Here is a 23,866-nt window from a genome sequence, read left to right on the forward strand (position 1 = left end):
GTACCCGCGTCGCCTAGACCGTGTCTTCTTGATCGTGTTTCGCTCTGCGCCGCTGAAGTTGCCGTTTCTTGTTTCTTTGCCGTCTTTCCCCTATCCTTACCCATGTTGTCTTTTGATATAGTTAGTAGAAGGTCTTATAAATACATACGATGTGGTCTTATCTCTTTTGGTATTGTCCAAATAATGTTTTTAAACGAAATTAACGTTGATGGGAGCGGAGCTGTTGCCAAATGCGTGCGCTACATATTGCGCTAAACCGGAAGTCAATGTCATGTTCCAGACTCTTGCATTCACACACTGATTCATACAGCCCCCATCCACGAAGGGACTATCATTCATACAGCCCCCATCCACGAAGGGGCACCTGTACTACACAGGTAAGTATTGCGCGCACACGACTTCACAGAACCAGTATTGAGTCAATACACACAATATTCTCACCATCCAACTGTAACTCCTTACATATATATATATATATATATATGACAAAAATCCACTTCACCTGGCATATAGGCAGGGGGGAAAGGCTTTAATCCTTACCGTGTGTTGTCGACGTTCTAATAATATCCCATCCTCTGCTGCCAGGTGAAGACATTTATGTCAGTGGTTCGGAGATCCCAAAAAGAGGAAAAAACCTGTTGTCCGTGAGGCCAAATTGTGGGAGAATTGTTCCCGGAGTAATCAAATGTAGACAGTCAGGTAGGCTTGAACAAACATGGGTTTAATACCAAAGCAGGTTCAGGAGAATCAAGGAGTTACAGCAGGATGACTCAGAGTGGACACTGGCCGGTGTGTCCCAACTGAGCTCTGGATCAACCATTGTGGTCACATTATATACAGTCTATACAGGAGCGGCAATAGGTGTGTGTCCATTGTCAGTGGTTGAACTGGAAAGGTGGGTGATTGGTCTGTTCCATGGGGGGGATTTCGGGTCCATGGAGGGGGGGGGGGGGGTTGATGTGTTTCGGGGTGGTTTGTCTGGAATGGTGAGTTAGTGTGGTTTGCTCTGCTCTGGGGGGCTTGGGTTGGTTGGACAGGAGAGGTGAGGTTGTGGGGTCTTTGGACACAAAGGAGGGTGGGGACGTCTTTTGTCTTCATGTTGGTGGTAGGAGATTATGAGTTTCATTCTCTCACAATAGCGTTGGCTATATTTTATGTATATGCCAGAAAAGTAGCTCAGTATCACATCTTGGACTTTTTTTTTTTATTTTATTTTTTTATTATTTTTTAAACAAACACATAAACAAACATGACAACACACGATAAGATATACAAGCATTAGTTGTCAGTGCACATCCAATGAAATCACATTTTAGTTAATTGTCTTATATAGGATATACCCCTAATACCTGTTATCTAAAAACCTACACACATATGCTCCAGCTCGTACCCCCCCCCCCTTCCGGACCCCCCATTGGATAATCCATCCATTTTCCCTCGCTCCTAACCAGACATTACCATTATATGCTAGCTTTTATTTTCTCCACCACTTCTAACCACAATGTCATTTTGGATTCATTGAGACCCAAAATTCTAGCTGTAGATATTTCTTGATAGATCACATCGAGATATGTAATAATCCAGACCTTTCGGCAAAAATTTTTCGGTTGGAACCATCGTGATGCTATCAGCTTTTTAGCCACTGTGATACCCGATAAAACCAATCTCTTTAGCTGTGGATGTACTGCACACTCAAAAACATCATTCAGCAGTAGTACAGAGGGGTATACAGATATATTCCAATTTAAGAGGTTTGATAGTTGCTGGGTCACCTCTTTCCAGAATATCTTAACTGGTGGGCAGTCCCAGTACATGTGCATAAATGTCCCCTCGTCCCCATTTGTACATAAGGAGCATTTGGAGTCTTGTATAAGACCCATTTTTTTCAGTCTTATAGGAGTCAAGTATGTCCTGTGAATATAGTTAAGATTGATTTGTTGATGGTCCGGGTTCCTTGATGTGAATCGAATATTTGCCCAGGCTTCTTGCCAATCAAAATCACTTTCCAGGTCTGGTATATCCCTCCTCCAGACGGAGTCTAGGTGGAGGGTTTCATATGAGGACGTTAGTAATGGATCATAAAAATCTGAAACAAAACCTCTTGATGTCTCTCTTTCATAGAAGAATTTGTGGTATCTGTGGTGTACAATTGGTATATTTAATGGAACACCGTGAGCCTTCAAACATGCCAATAGCTGTGCATAAAAGTAATATGTGGACTTGGCGAGATTAAATTTTTTGCGTATTTCATTGAAACTACAAAAACCCTGTTTATTGAGGACGTCTCCTAATGAGTGTATGCCTTGCTTTTCCCATCTAGGGAATCTTATAGGTTGTTTTTCTATCCAGAGTGCATTGTTATTGAATAAGGGAGTATGATTATGCCATTTATGTAGGGTAGAATATTTTTTTTGTGTTTCGCGCCATATCCGGATCGCATGAGTGATTATGGGGCCAAATTTCCGTTCGCATTGCTTAATTGGTAATTTGGTGTATACTATGCCCTTCAGCTTATGTGGAGCTACTATATTTTCTTCTAAATTTCTCCAGGATACTAATGCTTTGGGATCAAACCATGTTGTTAGTGGTCTTAAAGTGTACGCCTTAAAGTAGTGGTAGAAATCTGGAAATGCCATACCTCCGTCTGCTTTGTTTCTCTGTGCGGTGGATCTTTTTATACGTGGTGGTTTGTTATTCCATATAAATTTGTATGTGGAGGAGTGTAATTCTTTCCAGTAACCCTTTGGAGGGGGTAACGGTAGCATTGCACTGAAGAAGTTGATTCTAGGTAGGACGTCCATCTTGATTATTGATATACGTGCCTTGTCACGATGGGGTTAGGTTGAATGCAATAATACAGAAAGGGAAGGAATGGAGGAGGCAGAGGCGAGGAGTGAAGCTTGGAGAAGGGTGTTTACTGTAGAATCCAGTGCAATACAAGGAGAATACAGAAACTAAATAACAAACTTCACAATACAAAAACAACAAACACTAAGACTTACTAGAGGGAGAACGGTGCGACACGACGTGGAGGAACAGGGGGTAACTGGAGGAATGTCGCCACACAGAAGGGAGGACAGACAGAACCCTATATACCCCAACTAATTAACAATTAAGAACACCTGGCCAACACAGAATCACAAACAACACCTAGACAAAAGCAAAGAACAACTAAACACAACTAAACATAAAGGCAACTCCTAACAACCCAAAACAGTGTAAGACATCACACCAGGGAAGGGAAAGACAATGACAGCACACACCAGGACACCACATTGATTACACAATTAATTATTGTTAATACAGTGGTCAAGATATTTGTCATTGTAGCGTGCACCAATTGTTTGTGACCACTAGAGGGTGGTAGGGCGCCAATATCAGGCCGAGGGCCAATGTCAGATGTAGGGCATTGCCCAAAGTTAGGTGGAGGGTACTGCCCACTGTCAGGTGGAGAGCACTGCTCAAAGTTACCATCCTGACCCGTCCAACCATGACCGGGCCTAGGATCCTGACAGTACCTCCCCCTCAACGGGGGGCTTCCAGACCACCGAAGACAACGTCCATAGCCAGGCGAGGGAGGAAGCTGGAACCCCGGAGAGGATCCAGGGAGGAGACCCGAAGACCAGGGGCCGGGAGGCCGAGCGAAAACCCCAGGAGGGGCATAGCAGCCAGGGGGGTAGAAAACGGGCGCAGATGCCCGGAGAGGGGGGGTGGGGACGGGAACAGAGGCCCGGGGAGGAGGACTGGACCTGGGAACAGAGGTCCGACGAGGGGGGGTGGGGATGGGCACCGAGACCCGGGGAGGGGGGCAGAACCTGAGAATCGAGGCCCGGCGAGGGGGAGTGGGGACGGGCACCGAGGCCCGACGAGGGGGGGGTGGGTACAGGTGTAGAAGCCCGGGAAGGGGAGCTGGACCCTGGAGCAGGATCCCGGCCGAGAGACCCTCCAGCCGCCGGACTCGGGGCCGGTTCAGGAGAGCCGGACCGGAGGTGCGGCGGCGACGACCCCTGGAGCAGGATCCCACGCAGACCACGGCGAAGACCACGGCGAAGACCCCGGCGAGGACCCCGGCGAGGACCAGGACGCTGATCACGGCGCAGAGCTGGACCAGACGGGGAGCCAGGATCCGTCGAAGAGCCGGGAGCCGGCACGGCAGCCGGACCAGGTGTAGGGGCCGGGCATGGCGTGGAGACCGGATCGGTCTCGGCGGCGATGCGTGGTGTAGGATCCAGAGATGAGGAGCCAGGACCCAGAGCAGAGGCTGGACTGGGTGTGGAAGCTGGACCAGCTGTGGAGGCCTTACTAGCCATACTAGCCTCGGGGGCTAGGCTAACTGTGGGCCCTGGACTCACTGTGGGAACTGTGCTAGCTGAGAATGCCTGGCTAGCTGCCGAGGCTAAGCTAACAGTCGGGGAGAGCCTAGCAGCTCCTGTCCTAATAGCCCTCCTAGGCCTGCTAGCTGCAGAGACCTGACTAGCTTCGGACATCTGGTCCGTCTCAGCTACTAGGCTCACCCTGAACCTGGAGCCTATTCTAGCAGTGGAGACTGTGCTAGCTGGGGACTGCTGGTTAGCTATTGACACGAAGCTAACGGGCGGAGCTAGGTTAGCTGGGAGTGGCTGGTTAGCTATTGACACAAAGCTAACCGGCGGAGCTATGTTAGCTTGGGACATCTGGTCCGTCTCCGGTACTAGGCTCACCCTGAATCTGGAGCCTAGTCTGGCAGTGGAGACTGTGCAAGCTGGAGACATCTGGTCTGTCTCAGATACTAGGCTCACCCTGAACCTGGAGCCTAGTCTGGCAGTGGAGACTGTGCTAGCTGGAAACGGCCGGTTAGCTATTGACACGAAGCTAACGGGCGGAGCTAGGTTAGCTGGGAGTGGCTGGTTAGCCCTTGACACAAGGCTAACCGGCGGAGCTATGTTAGCTGGGAGTGGCTGGTTAGCTATTGACACAAGGCTAACCGGCAGAGCTATGTTAGCTGTGGACGTCTGGTTAGCTGTCTGAGCAAAGCTAATGGGTGGAGCTGTACCAACTGGGGACGTCTGGCCATCTATAGTGGCAGAGCTAACAGGCGTAGCTGTGCTAACTGGAGACGACCGGTTAGCTATTGGCACGAAGCTAACGGTCGGAGCTATGTTGGCTGTAGACGACAGATCGGCGAGGGACATCCGAGCAGCCTCAGCGGCTGTGGGAGGATCTAGGCTGACCGTAAGCCTGAGAACAGTCGGCAGGCTAGCTACCCTAGCCTCCGACTTGTGCTTCTCCATGAGGCCAGCAACATGTTCAGCCATCTCCCACATCGCTGGCTCCAGTGTCGGATTCTCCATGGCGACCTGGTCGATCTTCCGGAGCAGGAACCCCCACTTGGCCGGTGAGTAATGCTTCATGTCAGTCTCACCGGCCATCAGGCTCAGGACGACCCGAATGATATCGCTTGCCCTTCCTGCTGTATTCGTTATTGGTGGCGACATTCTGTCACGATGGGGTTAGGTTGAATGCAATAATACAGAAAGGGAAGGAATGGAGGAGGCAGAGGCGAGGAGTGAAGCTTGGAGAAGGGTGTTTACTGTAGAATCCAGTGCAATACAAGGAGAATACAGAAACTAAATAACAAACTTCACAATACAAAAACAACAAACACTAAGACTTACTAGAGGGAGAACGGTGCGACACGACGTGGAGGAACAGGGGGTAACTGGAGGAATGTCGCCACACAGAAGGGAGGACAGACAGAACCCTATATACCCCAACTAATTAACAATTAAGAACACCTGGCCAACACAGAATCACAAACAACACCTAGACAAAAGCAAAGAACAACTAAACACAACTAAACATAAAGGCAACTCCTAACAACCCAAAACAGTGTAAGACATCACACCAGGGAAGGGAAAGACAATGACAGCACACACCAGGACACCACATTGATTACACAATTAATTATTGTTAATACAGTGGTCAAGATATTTGTCATTGTAGCGTGCACCAATTGTTTGTGACCACTAGAGGGTGGTAGGGCGCCAATATCAGGCCGAGGGCCAATGTCAGATGTAGGGCATTGCCCAAAGTTAGGTGGAGGGTACTGCCCACTGTCAGGTGGAGAGCACTGCTCAAAGTTACCATCCTGACCCGTCCAACCATGACCGGGCCTAGGATCCTGACAGTGCCTGTAATGAGTTTTTAAGTTTCGACCACCTGACAAGGTCGTATTTGATTTTGTTTTGGATTTTTATGTAATTGTGCTTCACCGTTTGGCTTATGGTGGGGAATATCTCAACTCCCAAACATCTAAATTGTTTTACCATCTGTATCTCTTTTGGGAGGGTTATGTTTCTTTTTGCAGGGGCGTTAAGTGGGAGGAAGGCCGACTTCGGCCAATTTATCCTAAATCCCGATAGATCTCCAAAGTCCTCAATCAGCTTGAGAAGATGAGGCAATGCTGTGTTGGGGTTTTGCATGAACAGTATTACGTCGTCCGCATATAAACTAATTTTGTGTTGTGTGCCCTTCATTATGATTGGTTCTATGGATTGGGATTGTCTTATATATTGTGCTAAAGGCTCTAATGATAGATCGAATAGTCCGGGACTACTATCTTGGACTTTTTTAAAAAACAATCACTGTTCCGGCCCAGCCGTGCCAGTCCTATTAACCCTGTTGCGTGCCACCGCTCTATTCAATGACAGAGCTCTCACATTTGTGAACGCATAAACTATATCTTAAATTATGGCTATGTGTCTAATACAACCGTCGCTTATCAACAGTGTTGTGCTAGTTACTGAAAAATAGTAACTCAGTTACTTTACTAGTTACTTCATTTCAAAAGTAACTCTGTTACATTACTAGTTACTTACACCCAAAAGTAATGCGTTACTGTGAAAAGTAACTATTTAGTTACTTAAAAAAAAGAAGATTGCTCCCATGCCCGGCTTACAGATACTCAAAATCGGTTGATCAACTTGACAGTTTCCATTCACATCACTGAACTCTGCTAAGCAATGTGGTCTAGATACAAACACAAATCTGACACAAACACAAATGTTGTCCCGAGTCCCGACGTAATAAGAAATGCGCCGTGCCTAATTGTATCGCCGCTTAGGTTGAAGGAACAGCCTTGATGTCGCTGGAGCGTTTCATTATAACCGTCTTGCAACGTTGTTTAAGATATCAATTGTGCATTGCAACGTTAGAATAGTTAGGATATCAATTGTGCATGAAAGGACTATATTTATATTGTTTGATTAGTATTGATGAGATTCCCTGGCAGATTCGTACAGTCAAAATCCGTTGATCAACTTGAGTTTCCATTCATTTCCATTCACATCACTGCACTCACCAAAGTCTGCGGTGGTCGAGATGCAACGTTAGTCCAGCAGCCCCTCGAACATTTTCTTTATCTCATTTCCATGTTGTATATTCTCTCACCAAGTAGTTGGAAAGTGTTCCGTCCCATTTGCTTTGTGTCGCCTGGTATCATGCTAACTACTGTAGATCCCTGAAAGCGGGTGGCGAGTGGCTTCGGATGAGTCCTGGTCGTTAACGTTAGACTCCAGTATCTTTGAGCCAAAACACAAATGACATTTAACTAAAACGTAATTTTCTTTGTGCTCGACAAAAGAGAAATACGCAAGTAGCTGGGCGCTGACATTAACAGTCAGGACTATAGTAAACAAAACACGCCCCCAGCACAGCGTTTCCCCGCAGGCAGACAGGATAATAATAATAATAATAATAATAATAATAATAATCACTACCGTTCGCTATCAATCGACGCAGTATATAACGCAAATAACGCAGTAACGAACCATTCAGTAACGCTAAGGGCGTTACTGAATTTCAAAAGTTATGCGTTCGAGTACTAGTTACCACCAAATATAACTGCGTTACTGTAACGCGTTACTTTGTAACGCGTTAGTCCCAACACTGCTTATCAATGACTTGTTTGCAGTCATCATTGTCAAAATGGATTGTTTTTTAATCGGTTCATTTCTGTTTTATACCATTTTGAAAAACGCTCGTTTTTTGAAACTTTCAGAAAAAGAAAAAAATCTGCAGGAATCACACTTTACTGTAATACACAAAACACGTTGTCATTTTTCGGCCTATTTATGAATAGTTTTCAAATAGATGCTAGATTATCGATAGTATATGTGTACTTATGCACGCTATAGAAGCGGGCTGAAAAATCCATTATCTTATTTCCTGATCAGCTACACACACTCACAGCCACATACACACATAGGGGACACGTTGATATATAGTTGAAAACAGCTCTGATTATCCCAATACTGGTAAAATAGATTCCTTACCTTAGATCAAATGTTCTCCAAAAAGATTTTTCCATTTCCTGATCGCCATTCCAAATATCAATCGCGTTTATTGATCCAACGCTGGGTGGTCAAAAGACATATTCCACCCTGTTCTGATGGTGGGCAATGACTGGGATCGTCTCCGGTTACTTGCCTGACAAGTAAAATGTGGAATCCGGACTCTTTTTTCCCCATGCGTTTCATTCAATCCCATCCAATGGGGTGCAGTACCATCCGGAGAGACGATAGGGGGCGGTATTTTCCCTGTTCGAGCTCAGCCAGATCCCCACTGGTAACGTGAGGCTATATTGATGAAATATGAATGGAAATCACTAATAAAAAAAATAACGATTGTGCAGGCTTGGCGCCGGTGGAGCTCATGAGGCGAGCATAAAAGTCTGTATCAAGTTCAAAATCATATAATTTTTAATTTTTAATATTTAAAAAAAAATCACACGATTAACAGTAAGAGCCTAACCTCAAGTAATCTACAGATTACAAATATCTCCGAATTGTAACCACTCATATTCGTGTTTGTTTGATAGTAAGTGCATTTTTATGGGGGGAAAAGCAGAAAAGGGTATATTTATCATATCTCTATACGTTTTAGACCCCATATTCCAGCATGTGAAAACTGCACAAAGTCCCTGTGAATACGAAACTGCCATTATATAAACAAATTATTGACTAATTCGGTCAGAAATAGCTGAGACGCTAATGTTAGTAAGCACTGATTATTCATTATTATCTCTGCGGGCGTACAGTACACGTTCTCCCGATAGATTCTGAAGACACGAGCGCTGTCTGCTGAACCACCAGCGCTCTTCCGCATACAGGGAGCTCAGCGTAGAGCATGCACCCATCAGAGGGCTGGTGGAGGAGTGGAGGAGTGGTGCCGCATGCTGATCGCTCTCTCGCTCTGCAGCCAGCATACCAGCATAATCTCCGCCTCCTGCTGGTTTACTAGCTGGCAAAGTGGGCCATAGGACAATTGCGCCACCGTGTGTTGAAATTAGGTAACAGCATCCCAGCACTACTGGTTCGTCCCTCACATTGTGGAAAAAGAGTTAATTTGATAATTCTATCAAAAATGTTATGAATGAGTGCAGATTAAAATACAGCGTTTTAACATGGACGTGAATGGCATGACAATGGACATTAGGACCCCTGTAGGCACCCTATATTAATAACTTTTTTTTAGAGCGTTTCAAATCATAATCTTTTGACATAATGAAAATATATGTACAATTAAGATATCCGGTTGGCATGAACTAACGAGTTTCCCGTCGTTGGCACTGAAAGTGTGTGAACAACAAGTGTCACACCTTTCACCCTAGTCGCAGAACTGGACAGGTTAGGGTTAGGGTTAGGGGGTTAGGGTTAGAGTTGATCGAGTCTATAGTGTAACCAGATTGGAATGTTCCCAGAGGGCAAAGAGGATCGGCCTCATTTTTCTTCCTCGACGGAAATATGCGATCAACAGCACAAAGTGACCAGCTTAGAAGATCCATATCGAGTAGGTTTGAGTAGAGACTGAGTTGAGTCGTCTGAGTGGACTAGAGGCAAGTAGGCACGAAGGCAGAGCTTCAGGAAGCAGTCGGAGAGCAGTTGAGGAGGAGGAGGAAGAGAAGAATGCGACCGTCTCTAGGAAAGGCAGGAATGTTGGGTGCTACACAGTGGTGGGGAATATATCAATCATCATCTTTCATTCATTCATCATACATTTAATGTACTGAGACAGACCCGGCATATAATGAATCAGGATCCATTTCCACAGCCATAGATCTGCCCTTTACCCAGTAGTATGTACATCTTTACAGTGAATAGAAGAATCAGCAGGAATCAGTGGATCTCATGCAGATGCTTTGCAACGATAAATAGCATGTCTCGTGTTTCCTGACTTCCAACAGGCCATAGAACCAGTGGTGCAGTGCTGGTCAACCGCGGTAAAACGGCGTTTTACCTCGGTCACTGAGGCTGAAGTACGCGCAATCGCGCACGGATATGTTCCCGCGTGTACGCGCAGTCACGCACACAAAAACGTTACACGCTACTTTCGGGAGAAAGAGTCTAGACTAGAAGATCTGCGAGTAGAAAAAAAAACTCCCCGTAAAAAACCCACTATGATTGGTTGGTTTGTTTAGATATGAGTGACGACTCACGATTGGGTATGGTAGGCCAAAACTTTACGGGTAGGCCAATCAGAGGCAGGATAGGGCGGGACTCCAGGCCGCAAACCAGGAAGTGAAAATCGAAACGCAGACCACTGAATGAGAATGAATGGATCATGCAATTTACAATAACAGAACCAGTCAGCGCGAAATAATGGCAGAGGGATTTGATGTTTCCACTGATGGCATTGATGAAGATGATGTCAACAACAATAACAACACTGCATCTCCATGGCCCTACCTGGACACGTTTATGAGTTTGACTGAAAAAACGCCTAAAACATATGTGTTTAGGTGTTTATTGTGTCAACCAAAAACGAAGCTGCTCTCGACGTCCCACACGTCCAATACTAACTTGAGAACACATATTCAGGTGAGCTGATGAAAACCCTTACTGTCTTTACATAAACATTGTCAACTGTTCCCAAACAGCACACAAGTCAGTGCACTTTTTATCAACAGCTTTAACTAACAGTCTGAGATAGGCTAGCTGCTATGAACAATATTATTGATTGATTGATTGAAAAGTGTATTAACAGATTGCAGAATGGGTACAGTACAGTACAGCTCAATACATACAATTGTTAAGGGGATGCAGACCAGAGAAAGACTATCGTCTTGTTTACATCAGGGTCCCCCATTTTCAATTCATCATAACATATATATGACATACATGACATACAGATAGACAGTACTGCTACATCTATACATTTATGACATATCAGATTTGCAAATACAGTACTGTTTGTGATACAAAAAGTGTCCAGAAAAAGAGTGTATATACATTTGACGTAGAAACTGTACATTGGAAGAGGTTGGGTGGGTGGGGGGCTGTACATTGGGGGGGGGGGGGGGGGGGGGGGGGCACACTGTACATTGGAATACTGACAAAGCCATACTTGGTCATGTATTGTACAACTGGGTTTTGAGTGTTTTTGAATAGTGATTCACATTCCTTTACAGCTTTGGGTAGGGCGTTTCACATTGAATCCCTGCCCCTCATCAGGTTTGGTGTGAACGATGGGCTGTGTCTGTCATTGCCATGGAATGTTAACTTGCATTGATGGATTCAGGGACTTTATTGAGAGCAATGGAGAAATGATACCCGATGAGCTTAGGCCTTTATTGAATTGCACAAAAGTAATTCCATGTAGCACTGCAGAATGTGAAAGGGGATTCAGTGCCATGAATCAAATTATCACCCCAACACGCACACGGTTAATGATTTCACGGGTAGCATCTTTGATGTTCATTAAGATCAACGGGCCACCTCCAGAGTTCTGGGATTCAACAACATATGTTGCAACTTGGCTGAGAGGCCATCGCTCAGCTGAGGACAAGAGAACGAGGATAGCAAAACCAAATCATAGGCCCAGGACCATTTGATGGGGGCTTGCTTGACTGATTGTATGGTAACTCAGTTACTTCTAGTCTGCATCGAACATTGTACGTATGTCTATACTGAACACTGGGACCTCTATTTTTACATGCTACTTTATTTTATTTCATACTTATCTTGTCTAGCACAGTCTCTGGAGCGTAACAGTAAGAAGCATTTTGTATAAAAGTATTCTGTACTTCTGTATGACAACTATTAAAGAAACTTGAAACTGTTTTGAAACCACTGTTGTGAAACAAATTACATTGAAAAAATTAAAGTGATGTGTACTTTTTCCCCTTCTCAAAATAAAGAACCAAGTAAACACAAGTTGTCTGATTATTTTAAGTTTGCTTTTGTGTTTGTGTGTAAAACAATTTCTTTAATTGAATTAACTTAAACTAAAAGTAAATACAAACTAAATTAACAATGTAACTTACATTGTTAATTTAGTTTGTATTTACTTTTCTAGTTTAAGTTGATTCAATTAAAGAAATTGTATCAATACATTTAAAACATTGTTTGTTTTTCAACCACATCTGTTGACAATATAGGCAACATCCTGCTACCTTTTTCAGCTTCTCTATTTCAAGGCAAAAAAAAAAAAAAAAAAAACGGCGCCAAAAAAACTGTGCATGTGCGCGCGCACGCGCGTGCACATGCGCGCGCACGCGCGTGGAGCGTTTGACCTACTGTCAATTTGCCACTGCACCACTGCATAGAACCCACATACAGAGCCAGCACTGACTAATCGAACCTCTGCTGCTACTCTGCCGCTGCTCCACCACTCCACTCCAAACTGATTTTGTGACTCCTATTGTTCTGGACCGGGCCAGATTTCACACCTCCACTGCCTCCCACTGGGGAGACTTTTTCATCTTAAATTTGTATTCGTCCCAAACGCCCCATCTCTATCGGATTCCTTAGCTTTTTTCACTGTTTACTTATCATGCATTGCAACACTATTATATGGGCAGTACCCCAAGTCAGACTGCCCATATAAAAATTATTTTGGGGGTTTGAGGGCAGTAGCCCCCGACCCCCTCCCTGGGGGAGCACTTAAGTTAAGTACCATCCCTTTGTTCAATTTTGGGAGCCAGCCACCAGCCCCAGAAATATAACACCTGAGTGCTAGTTCTATAGTGGCAGAGGAGCAGCAGAACAGCAGCAGAAGTGGTTTGAATTGTCGGTGCTGCATCTATAGGGGTGCTTGGTATGGTTACCATGGCGTTTGGCAATTCGACTGGCTTTACTTTCCATTTACCTTCGACAGAACAAATAGCGGGTCAGTTCCGGCTTCTTTCCTCCTGCGGTTCTCCCAGGTTTGTCTCGAGGTGGTGAGGTGGGTCTGTTATTATATAGCCCTTCCTCTTCATTCAGCTCCGCTAATCACCCGTTATGAATGCTATGCGTAACAACGTCCCTCTCTCTCTCTCTCTCTCTCTCTCTCTCTCTCTCTCTCTCTCTCTCTCTCTCTCTCTCTCTCTCTCTCTCCCCCCCTCCCTCTCTCTCTCTCTCTCTTCCAGAGTTGCTGTCAGCCTGCCACGAACTGCGCTGTCGGTACGGCTGCGTCATGACAAGGAACGGCACCTTCTGTTTCTGCGCCGATGGCTTCGAGGTCGGCGAGGACGGGACGAGTTGCAGAGGTACGAGAGGAGAGGGACGAGTGCCATAGGCAGTGTTGGGAAAGTTCACTTTCTACATGAACTAGTTCAGTTTACAGTTCACATTTTTTTAAATGAACTAGTTCACTTCATAGTTCATAATTCAAAATGTTGAACTAAAGTTCATGGTTTCAAAAATGAACTAATTTCGTTCTTTTTAGTTCTTTTTTTATTTATTATAGTTTTTCACGTACAGTTACTTACATTACAAAAACACAAATTGGGACAAGGGAGGGGGTCCTCCAGTTCATCTCTATGCCATCATCCACACCATAAGCAAGCAAAAACAAAACAAAAAGAAAAACAAGCAAAAAGGAAAGCAGACCAAGACAGGCACTGTACAGTATTGCACTTGCCTCGAGCCCATTCACATGTAGACATACATATATTTATTTGTTCCTATCCTAGGTCTGTCCATACAATGGGGCACTGGGCCTTTAGAAGGATCCGATACATTTCAGCAGGAAAATAGTCTAATAGTGGGGCCCACACCTCCTGAAAGGAAGCGTTGTTGCCTCTATGCATTGCACAGTGTCTTTCATGGGGTAGCAGCACACCGAATATCTCTCTATACCACATTTGTAAAAATGGAGGCTTATCCTTAATCCAGTTTATCAGAATGCATTTCCGGGCTGAAAGTAGAAGTTTATCAAATAGTTTGTAATAATAAATAATTGTAAACTCTTTTAAATGCATACGCCGACGTCTAGAGGTAGAGTCTGACTCTGACTGAGCGAGTGCTGCTGCAGCTCTGGCTTCTGCGCGCAGATTCCTCTAGTCTGTTCCACTGCTTGTTGTGAGGAGGAGTCTGATGACGTAGCAGGGGTTGACAGGCGCGTTGCCAGATCGGGTGCTTTTACGCATAATTTTTAAGCCTGTTTACAGTGTTTTAACTGAGTTTTCGGCTGAAATGCATTATGAAATATGGCACATCTTTGAACGCCGTTATAATAGAGTGCTGAGAATGAACGCACTTTTGAACTCCGTTACACAGGGTGCATTGCGGAGGAGGGGATGTTGGCTCCTGCCCCACAGAGCAATGAGAAAGAGAGAGAGGCCCCCCGCGTCTTCCCCCTTCACCCTCGGCCAGACGTCCTCACATGGACAGGCGGGCGGGGGTGGGGTGGGGGGGGGACTGGGCTGCTGGAAATGAGAACCATCTGTCTGCAGCCAGGGTCCCAAAGCCCTGTTCTGTCTTGTTACACCTTGTTATTTCTCTTTCTTCATCTATCTCTCTGTCTGTATCTCCACCTCCCTCACTCTCTCTTTCTGTCTCTTTCTACCCTCTCTCTCTCTCTCTCTCTCTCTCTCTCTCTCTCTCTCTCTCTCTCTCTCTCTCTCTCTCTCTCTCTCTCTCTCTCGACCACAGACATCAGCATGCTTTTTGACAGCAGGGGCGGGCGACAGAGACTCTGGGTCAGAGGTGGCGCTAGCGCTGTCATGTCAGCTAAAGCGGACGGCATGCAGAACCGTTGTAGCTCTGCTGAAGGAAGAGGGGTTTTATTAACACAATAGCCACGTCTCTTGAACTGGATGTGGAGAGAATCACAACGACGGGAACTCACTTACGTACATAAAGGAGCACATTACCGCCCTGAGATTAGATGTTTTTAAACAGGTGTTCACAGGAGAGAGCGGGGAAAAACTGGCCCTTGTTGTTATTCACAACATTGACCTTTGGATACACGCTGTCAGCTAAATGTAAATGTAAAGTTTACATTTCAGTTGATCCTCCCAATTACAATGGTTCGATCTGCCTGATAGGTCAATTGAATTGCAAACAATCCCGTTTGTGACGGGCGGGATTACGCTGTGGGGGGGTTAGTGAATACTTGATGCACTGTGATGCACTTAAGTTAATGAGGAACAACCGCCATTTTTTAAATGTATATTATTTAGCGGGACTACAAACACGTTGGGAACAAATAAAGCCTGCACTGTACTCATGCCTGCACTGTACTCATGCCTGCGCTGTACTCATGCCTGCACTGTACTCATGCCTGCACTGTACTCATGCTTGCACTGTACTCATGCCTGCACTGTACTCATGCCTGCACTGTACTCATGCATGCACTGTACTCATGCCTGCACTGTACTCATGCCTGCACTGTACTCATGCCTGCACTGTACTCATGCCTGCACTGTACTCATGCATGCACTGTACTCATGCCTGCACTGTACTCATGCCTGCACTGTACTCATGCCTGCACTGTACTCATGCCTGCACTGTACTCATGCATGCACTGTACTCATGCCTGCACTGTACTCATGCATGTACTGTACTCATGCCTGCACTGTACTCATGCCTGCACTGTACTCATGCCTGTACTGTACTCATGCATGCACTGTACGCATGCATGTACTGTACTCATGCATGCACTGTCTGCACTGTACTCATGCCTGCACTGTACTCATGCATGTAATGTAATCATGCCTGCACTGTACTCATACTGTACTCATGCCTGTACTGTACTCATGCATATACTGTAATCATACTGTACTCATATTGTACTGTACTCATGCATGCACTGTACTCATGCCTGAACTGTACTCATACTGTACTCACACTGCACTGTACTCATACTGTGCTCATGTCTGTACTGTACTCATGCATACACTGTACTCATACTGTAATCATCCATGTACTGTACTCATACTGTACTGTACTCATAATGTGTTCATGTTTGCACTGTACTCATACTGTACTGTACTCATGCCTGCACTGTACCCACACTGTACTCATACTGTATTCATGCCTGCACTGTACTCATACTGTACTCATACTGTACTCATGCATGCACTGTACTCATACCTGCACTGTACTCATACTGCACTGTACTCATGTATGCACTGTACTCATGCCTGCATTGTACACATACTGTACTCATACTGTATTCATGCATACACTGTACTCATACTGTACTCATACTGTACTCATGCATGCACTGTACTCATACCTGCACTGTACTCATACTGTACTGTACTCATGCCTGCACTGTACTCATACCTGCACTGTACTCATGCCTCATCACCGATAATGCGCTTCAAATCCTTGTGGGGAGAGAGGGAGAGTGTCATCACCCAAATCTCGCCAGGCAGAAGTGAATGAAGCACAGAATAACAGCTAAATCAAAACTTAATAATATTGATTCCATAACATGCTGAGGAAGAGAACATGTGCGTAAACTAGGACTGGTTTAACTTACATTTCTGAGTTTGCCCGTTTTCCTGTAGCCGCATTGAATTGAGCTGAGAGCTTACTCTCTGAGTGGTGCTCTCATCAATTTGACCAATTTACTTTTTGTTTACAAGTCAGATTCAGACGTCATGTTTGAATGAGTGAGAGTAGCAATGGTGATTAGGGATGTTCGATATTTGCTTTTTTACCGGTATACCGATATTGTCCAACTCTTAATTTGCGATACCGATATCAACCGATACCGATATATGCAGGGTTCCCCCCCCCCCCCCCCCCCCCAAAAACTGAATAATTTCAGGTAATTAATATTACATATCTCTTGTTGTGGAATTAACACAACATTATGCATACTTTTGACAATAAATAAAATTAGAATGTGTTCTTACTTGCTTGCCTGGGTAAATAAAGCTTAAATAAATGTTAAAAAAAAAAATATATATATATATATATATATATATATATATATATATTTTTAAACCGATATTTTCCGATATTACATTTTAATGCCAATATCGGCCGATAATATCGGACATCCCTAATGGTGATGTTGTTTGCAATATTTTTAGTCAGGAAATGTGATGTCAAGCCGCGACCGTGCACTAAAACCTGCCTGCGACTTCCCTTTGGTGGTAAACTGACACTAAATCAATGGACACTGGAAAATTAACAGTAACAATTTCTTCCAGAAGATACTCTGCCTATTATTTAATAGCGTATTTTAAGTTGTAATGTCGCTGTAATTTCACGCTCCGCGAGCTGCCAGACAAGATTACTTTGAAGCACGTTCTCTGTGAGTACATGAGTACATACTGTATGTGTGCTTTTTTGTCATGTTGTATTTCCCTTTAAACAATACATTTTTGTTACAATAATGTCCAAATCGACAAATTCATTTATAAATGTAATGCAGTGAACGAATACCTTGCTGTCAGGTTTTATTGCATTTATTCAATTGCAGGCGTCAGACAAATAACCGTAGTCTGTTTTAAGTCACTTTCAGTTCTGTAGTCTCAATCAAAAGTGAGCTACAGTACTTTGGGCGCCCTCATGGCGCACAGCATAGTGCCTCGCACACCTACTGTACGTGGCCGTCCTGGGTTCGCCTCTCGCTCCCGGTGACATTTTCTGCATGTCTTCCCCACATCTCCTCCCGTTCGCCCTCTCCTCTGTCGGTCCTGCGTGACCAATATAAGCTGTAGAAATGCAAAAAAAAAAAAAAACAGTGAGCTACTTTTTTGTTGTTATTTTTATTGGTTGTGTTTCACATTGCCAAACAAACAAACCAAACGTTCTAAATAAAGCCATGTGATCACGCACGTCAATCGTGTTTTTTTTTTAAATCTTAATGAACATATACAATTGTAATTGCCTTAAAGATGAGTCTAAGAACTAATTTCCAGTAGCAAAAACTATAACTTTATGATAATGAATCAAAAAAGTATTCTCTGGGATGATATGGCTCATCATCTCAAGGGGTTCAAATACTCCTGAATGAATCATCATGCCACATTTGTGTTGGCCTATTGACCATATTCACACAGCAGCCATTTTTTTGACCATATTTACACAGCAGCAATTTTTTTTATTAAATCATTACGGCCCCATGTAGCCGTTTGTGCTGTTAGGGATTCTGGCTGGAGGAGTTTCCAACTGAGTTGCGTTGGATATAGAAAGTAATTATATCTGAGCCAAGTAGAGTGAGGCCACATTAAGTATACTTTATGTATTTGGGTCATCTTTGAGCACACCTAATTTGTTACAAATGACTCTCTCCTTTCCTGCATCAAGATCATGATGAATGTGCGGCGTACGGCGCGTGCAGCCAGACCTGCATGAACACCTACGGGTCGTACAGATGCAGCTGCGTGGACGGGTACACCCTGCAAGCTGACAGGACGTCCTGCAAGGCCAAGCAAGGTGAGAGTCAACGCCCAATTACAACACCATCTGCATATATATATATATATAGGCCTATATACACACACACACACACAAGCACATATATGTATGCTTAATAGAAATAAAATAATAGAAATTATTTATTAATTATAAAGATTTATATAAATGAAGCATGTATGCATATATATATTATGCATTATTATGCGTTATATTATTATGCATATATATATTAGGGCGGTCAGTTTATCGCGTTAATTAGATTAATTAATTACACAGCAAATTATCGCGTTATGAAAATGTACTCAAAATTAATTAAAAAATTACAATAATTGTATTTTATTTTTATTTTGTTATCTCATTAATTCCATAGGAATGTAGAATACACATTTACAGACTTTTTTAAATGGTCCATTTGCATGTTCTTGGTATCTGATTCTAGGGACATCTATGGATCTCAGGGAATGTATTCCCAGTGTCTGAAATACTGGCTTGAGTAAATTGTAATGAACCAAATGAGAATATCAATTAAAAATGTTTTATCTTTGACTGTGAATAACACCATGATAAAATTGACCAGACCTGAAAAATCTAAGCAAATTAATAAATGGAAGATGATTAAACAGAAGGTTTTGTAGATACAGTACTGAATCCTGCCATCCGGACACATGCGATTTGAAATATGATTATAGAATAGCAGGCATAAAATGGTTATGCGATTAAAATGCGATTAATTAGATTAATTAATTACAAATCATGTAATTAATTAGATTAATTTTTTTTAATCGCCTGACAGCACTAATATATATATATATATATATATATATATATATATATATATATATATATATATATATATATATATATATATATATATATATATATATATATATATATATATATATATATATATATGCATACAAGTATGCGCTTAATTTCTATTAATAAACAGGGAGCTGTTTGCTCAGACCAGTACGTAGTGTATCTTCTCCTTGCCTCTCACCAGCTTTAGGTACGGAGGAAGATTAATGTGGCTTGGCGATGACCACATCTATCACCCACATGGGAGCGGGTAGATGTGGTCAGGCCGGGATAATGAAAAAATTAATGAGCGTCAGTGTTTTATTCTTTTTTTAAATTCTTTTTTTATAAAGTGGGATCGGTCTGCAGTATTTTGCGCGAAGACAATGCCCAGCGTCATCTTGATTTATGTTTAATGTCCCGCGCCTGGTAACTAATCTTTCCAGACGACTGAAGTAGCCTACTTTAGAAGTAAAGACAAAACCGATAGTGTTTGTGTTACGGTGGTCTGCTATTACCTTAGTAAACAAGTTTAACCTTGTGAGGTGTGGATATCGGTTGTCCCTTGAACATATTTGTGTGTGTGTGTGTGTGTGTGTGTGTGTGTGTGTGTGTGTGTGTGTGTGTGTGTGTGTGTGTGTGTGTGTGTGTGTGTGTGTGTGTGTGTGTGTGTGTGTGTGTGTGTGTGTGTGTGTGTGTGTGTGTGTGTGTGTGTGTGTGTGTGTGTGTGTGTGTGTGTGTATGTGGAGGGGGGTGGCTTTAGCTATGGCACATATGGGTTGAAAATAGCTGGAGGCAAAGCACACACCTAGCTGGGGAGAGCGCTGGTGTTGCTGCTTTTAATCAATGTGACTGGTGTCCTACCAGGAATAAACTGAATATGATTACCCATAAACTTAACTGAACCCAATGCTCACACACATTAATATGAATTTAGCAGAGAGGGATTGCAGTACAGGGATAACTACGGGGTTATCATTAGTTGTAAAAGCTCATGAATATAAATTTCAGAGAGTACTCTCACAGTCCAAACGAAGGAGGAAGCGGGCTATGGAAATCGCCCGTGTTCAGTGTCAGATTCAAAGTTTTAAAATGAAATGGCAAATTGTATATTTTGGGGAAGGATTTGATCTTAATCTTAATATTTTCTTGTTTGGCTGATTAACATGAAATACTTTATACTTTTACAGTTACTTTTGTATAATGTCCATAGCTCAGAGTTTTTTTCGTTCACAGAAATGTTTTCATGTCAAGCGGCTGCAGCTTTGACTGCGGCTGGTGTGAGCTGGGTAGTGTAGTTTTATCGAATTTCAACATCCCATTGAAAGCCCTGGGTCTCCTCTTTTTTAGGACTACAATGATTTCACGATGCCATCATGTCCTTGCGTCTAAATCATCCAGTTTCTGATGCAATGCGCAGAGATATTTATAAGCTCATATTTAGCTAATAACACTTTCAAATCATTGCTAAACAAACGTAGTGCTAGTACACTTTGACTGCTGTTTTGATAGGGTTAGGGTCTTTACCCTTGGCTAGATTTGAAAAAAAAACACAACATCACGGACTGTATTGATCTATTTATGAAATAAATCTCGTAGGCCTACCGGTACCGGGCCGATCGGGCTTAAGAGGTTAAACCTTCACAGAAGTCATATTCATATTCACAATTGACTTCATAGAAATTTAACCTCTAGATTATTGCATACAGTTTAATTTGGTTTCTGTTATTAATGATTCACTAATAAATCCATTATTTTTAAATGGACTATACGTTACTACAACTGCAACACACCTTAACATATAACATTACTGTCAGTGTAGGTCAGGGTGGTGGGTAGCTAGCTAGCTAGCTTAGCTAACATTACTGTCTCAAAACCTACCTGTTCTCCCTAGCATTTAACCTTCCCTACCCATAACCACCCTCCTCCAACATGTCACCCCCCTTTTCCCCTCCCCTACCCTCTCTGCCTCCCCTCCCGTACTGGCTCCTGTATTTTTGTTGTTGTCTGTTACTGTAGCTCTATGTTCCTGAGCCTTCATATTGTTCCCTGTTTCCCTGTGGTTCTATGTTTCTTTGTTTCTTTGTTTCTGTCAGCGACTTCTGGTTATTGAGAAGCACTTTATAAAATAAATGAATTATTTTTAAATGTTACCTCAAAGGGCGGCTGGGTGGCGCAACGGACATTGCGCTCGTCATCAACGCAAGAGACACCGGGTTAGACTCCGGCTGTCGGCGTTGCCTCCGGCTTAGGCCAGCCGTCATACTAACTCAATTGGCAGAGTTAGCGGGTGGAAGTCGATGGGTGGTAATCTGGACGCCTGCACAGCAGAGACAGGAAATGGCGGGGGTAGTGTGAGCCTCCCACACGTTACACCTCGCCAATAAGAGTCCTCGCTGGCAGGTGAAAAGATGTGACAGGCTGCCTCCTCGTGTATCGGAGGGGAGGGAACAATTGGCACAGTGGAATTGGGATGGGAGAAAAATAGAAAATGAGGAGAAAAAGTGGATACAAAAAAATTTTGCTTCAACATCTAAGGCAGTGGTTCTCAAACTTTTTACACCAAGTACCACCTGAGAACGTAGCTGGCTCTCCAAGTACCACCATATGACCATCGTTAAAATACAGTCTATTCAGCTATGCACAGTTCACGCAGGAGGCAAATGTATTCCTAATACCATTATTTATTGTTAACTTTTGTCAGACACAGCCACAATGTACAAAGGGATAGCACTAGAACTAGCAAACGCTTCTACACAACTCATACAATGCAAGGACCATTGAGAACATAATAACTAACATTCTCACATAGCAAGTGAGAAAATTAAGAACAACTGTATTTCAGCAAATGTACTTAATTCTCTCTCTATCTCTCTCTCTCTCACACAGCAAGCAATTGTCCGTCATTCTCTCTCTCTCACACACACACACACACACACACACACACACACACACACACACACACACACACACACACACACACACACACACACACACACACACACACACACACACACACACACACACACACACACACACACATTTTGTTACAAAAACTTAATTTCCTGCATTCTGGTGCAGGCATTTTTGAATTTTTACCATTTAAATGCCAGTGTTTGTGATGGGCATCACAAATTATTGTAAAAAAGAAAATAAAACACATATTCAATACATTTTTGAATGTTTACCCTTTAAATGCCCGTTTGTGTGATGGCATCACAAATTATTGTTAAAAAAAACACAAAAAGTAAAAAAATTCAATATATCAAATGCAAAGTACATTTTTCTGGGGGGGATTATTACAGGCTAGGCATGTGTCAATGGTTAGCAGCAACACAGATTTTGATGGATTTTTTGTAATGTCAGATTTAACACCAACTCTTTTCAGAAAAGTGGGAGTATTTCATTTTTTATCTGACATTACAAAAAAAATAAAAATGGTTATGATCAGGGCTGAAGTTGAATTAAAGATGTATGACTGTTTAGACTGCATTACTCTCTGTCACAGTGATCTCCTGGTTGTTCCCCACTTAGGTTATTTAACTATCGCGCCGCCGCAACCAGAAACACTGGCCTGGCCTGCTTCTAAGTTCAGTGGCCTGACTGAAAAAAATTATTAAATTAATTATTATTATTTGTTTTTTTGCTTTTTTGTAAATGTTTTCAAGTACCACCAGCAGTACCACCAAGTACCACTAGTGGTACGCGTACCACAGTTTGAGAACCACTGATATAAGGGATGCAGCTTTTTCACCACATAATCTGTGACACTCCTCAACTTTCTCGCCTGACATATTTCCCTTTACCTCTAAGGTGAATTAAGTGTCACATCGTTGGGTCACTAAATAGCAGTAGGCTGGCTACTAACATCACTAGACTAGCAATCTGCGGGTGGGATCTATGAAAGCAATACATTACAGTATGTGCATTCAACACAGTTTTTATGTTCCCACATTTCCTTTTTTCATAAATTTGTATCTGATGTTATCCCCCTTTCTCTTTGGTTATACCCCTCTCCCTTTGGTAGCCAATTACACCCAGCCTATTATACAATTGTCCTCTGGTAGTAGAGGGCTCGTCCGGGTCCATAGGGCTGTGGGACCATTGGGCTGTGGGCAGTGGCGGACTGGGACCACAATTCCTACTGGGAATTTTACTCAGGCAGGCCAGGCCCATACCACCCCCCCTAACCCTAACCCTTATAGTTATAGCTGTTCTATTTCACAGTCAGGTTCCAACAAACTGTCTTCTTTAACTCCCAGTACATCCAATAAAGTGCTCATGTGATCAACATTCAGAGTTTCCATGTCAATTTCAATGTCCATCTGATTAAAAACTTGCATAGTAACACCTCTGATTGCACCCTGCTTTCGTCTCATTCTTTCAATTTCAGTCCGACATTCGTCTTCACCCATTCTAGAGCTATCCAAAACGCTCATATCTCC

General features: G+C 43.2%; 1 protein-coding gene across 1 annotated transcript in view; it reads left to right on the forward strand.

The window, feature by feature from the left end:
• The window catches only part of lrp1bb (low density lipoprotein receptor-related protein 1Bb), a gene marked incomplete at its 5' end in the record, with an annotated part of 1,188,884 nt that overhangs the window by 287,975 nt on the left and 877,043 nt on the right, over nt 1-23,866 (forward strand). Inside the window, 2 exon segments of the mRNA XM_084314368.1 lie at nt 13,388-13,507; nt 18,513-18,641. Coding sequence (XP_084170494.1) covers nt 13,388-13,507; nt 18,513-18,641 — 249 coding nt within the window.

This window comes from Notolepis coatsorum (genome assembly GCF_963971535.1).
Source record: "Notolepis coatsorum genome assembly, chromosome: 5".
NCBI classification, from domain to species: Eukaryota; Metazoa; Chordata; class Actinopteri; order Aulopiformes; family Paralepididae; genus Notolepis; species Notolepis coatsorum.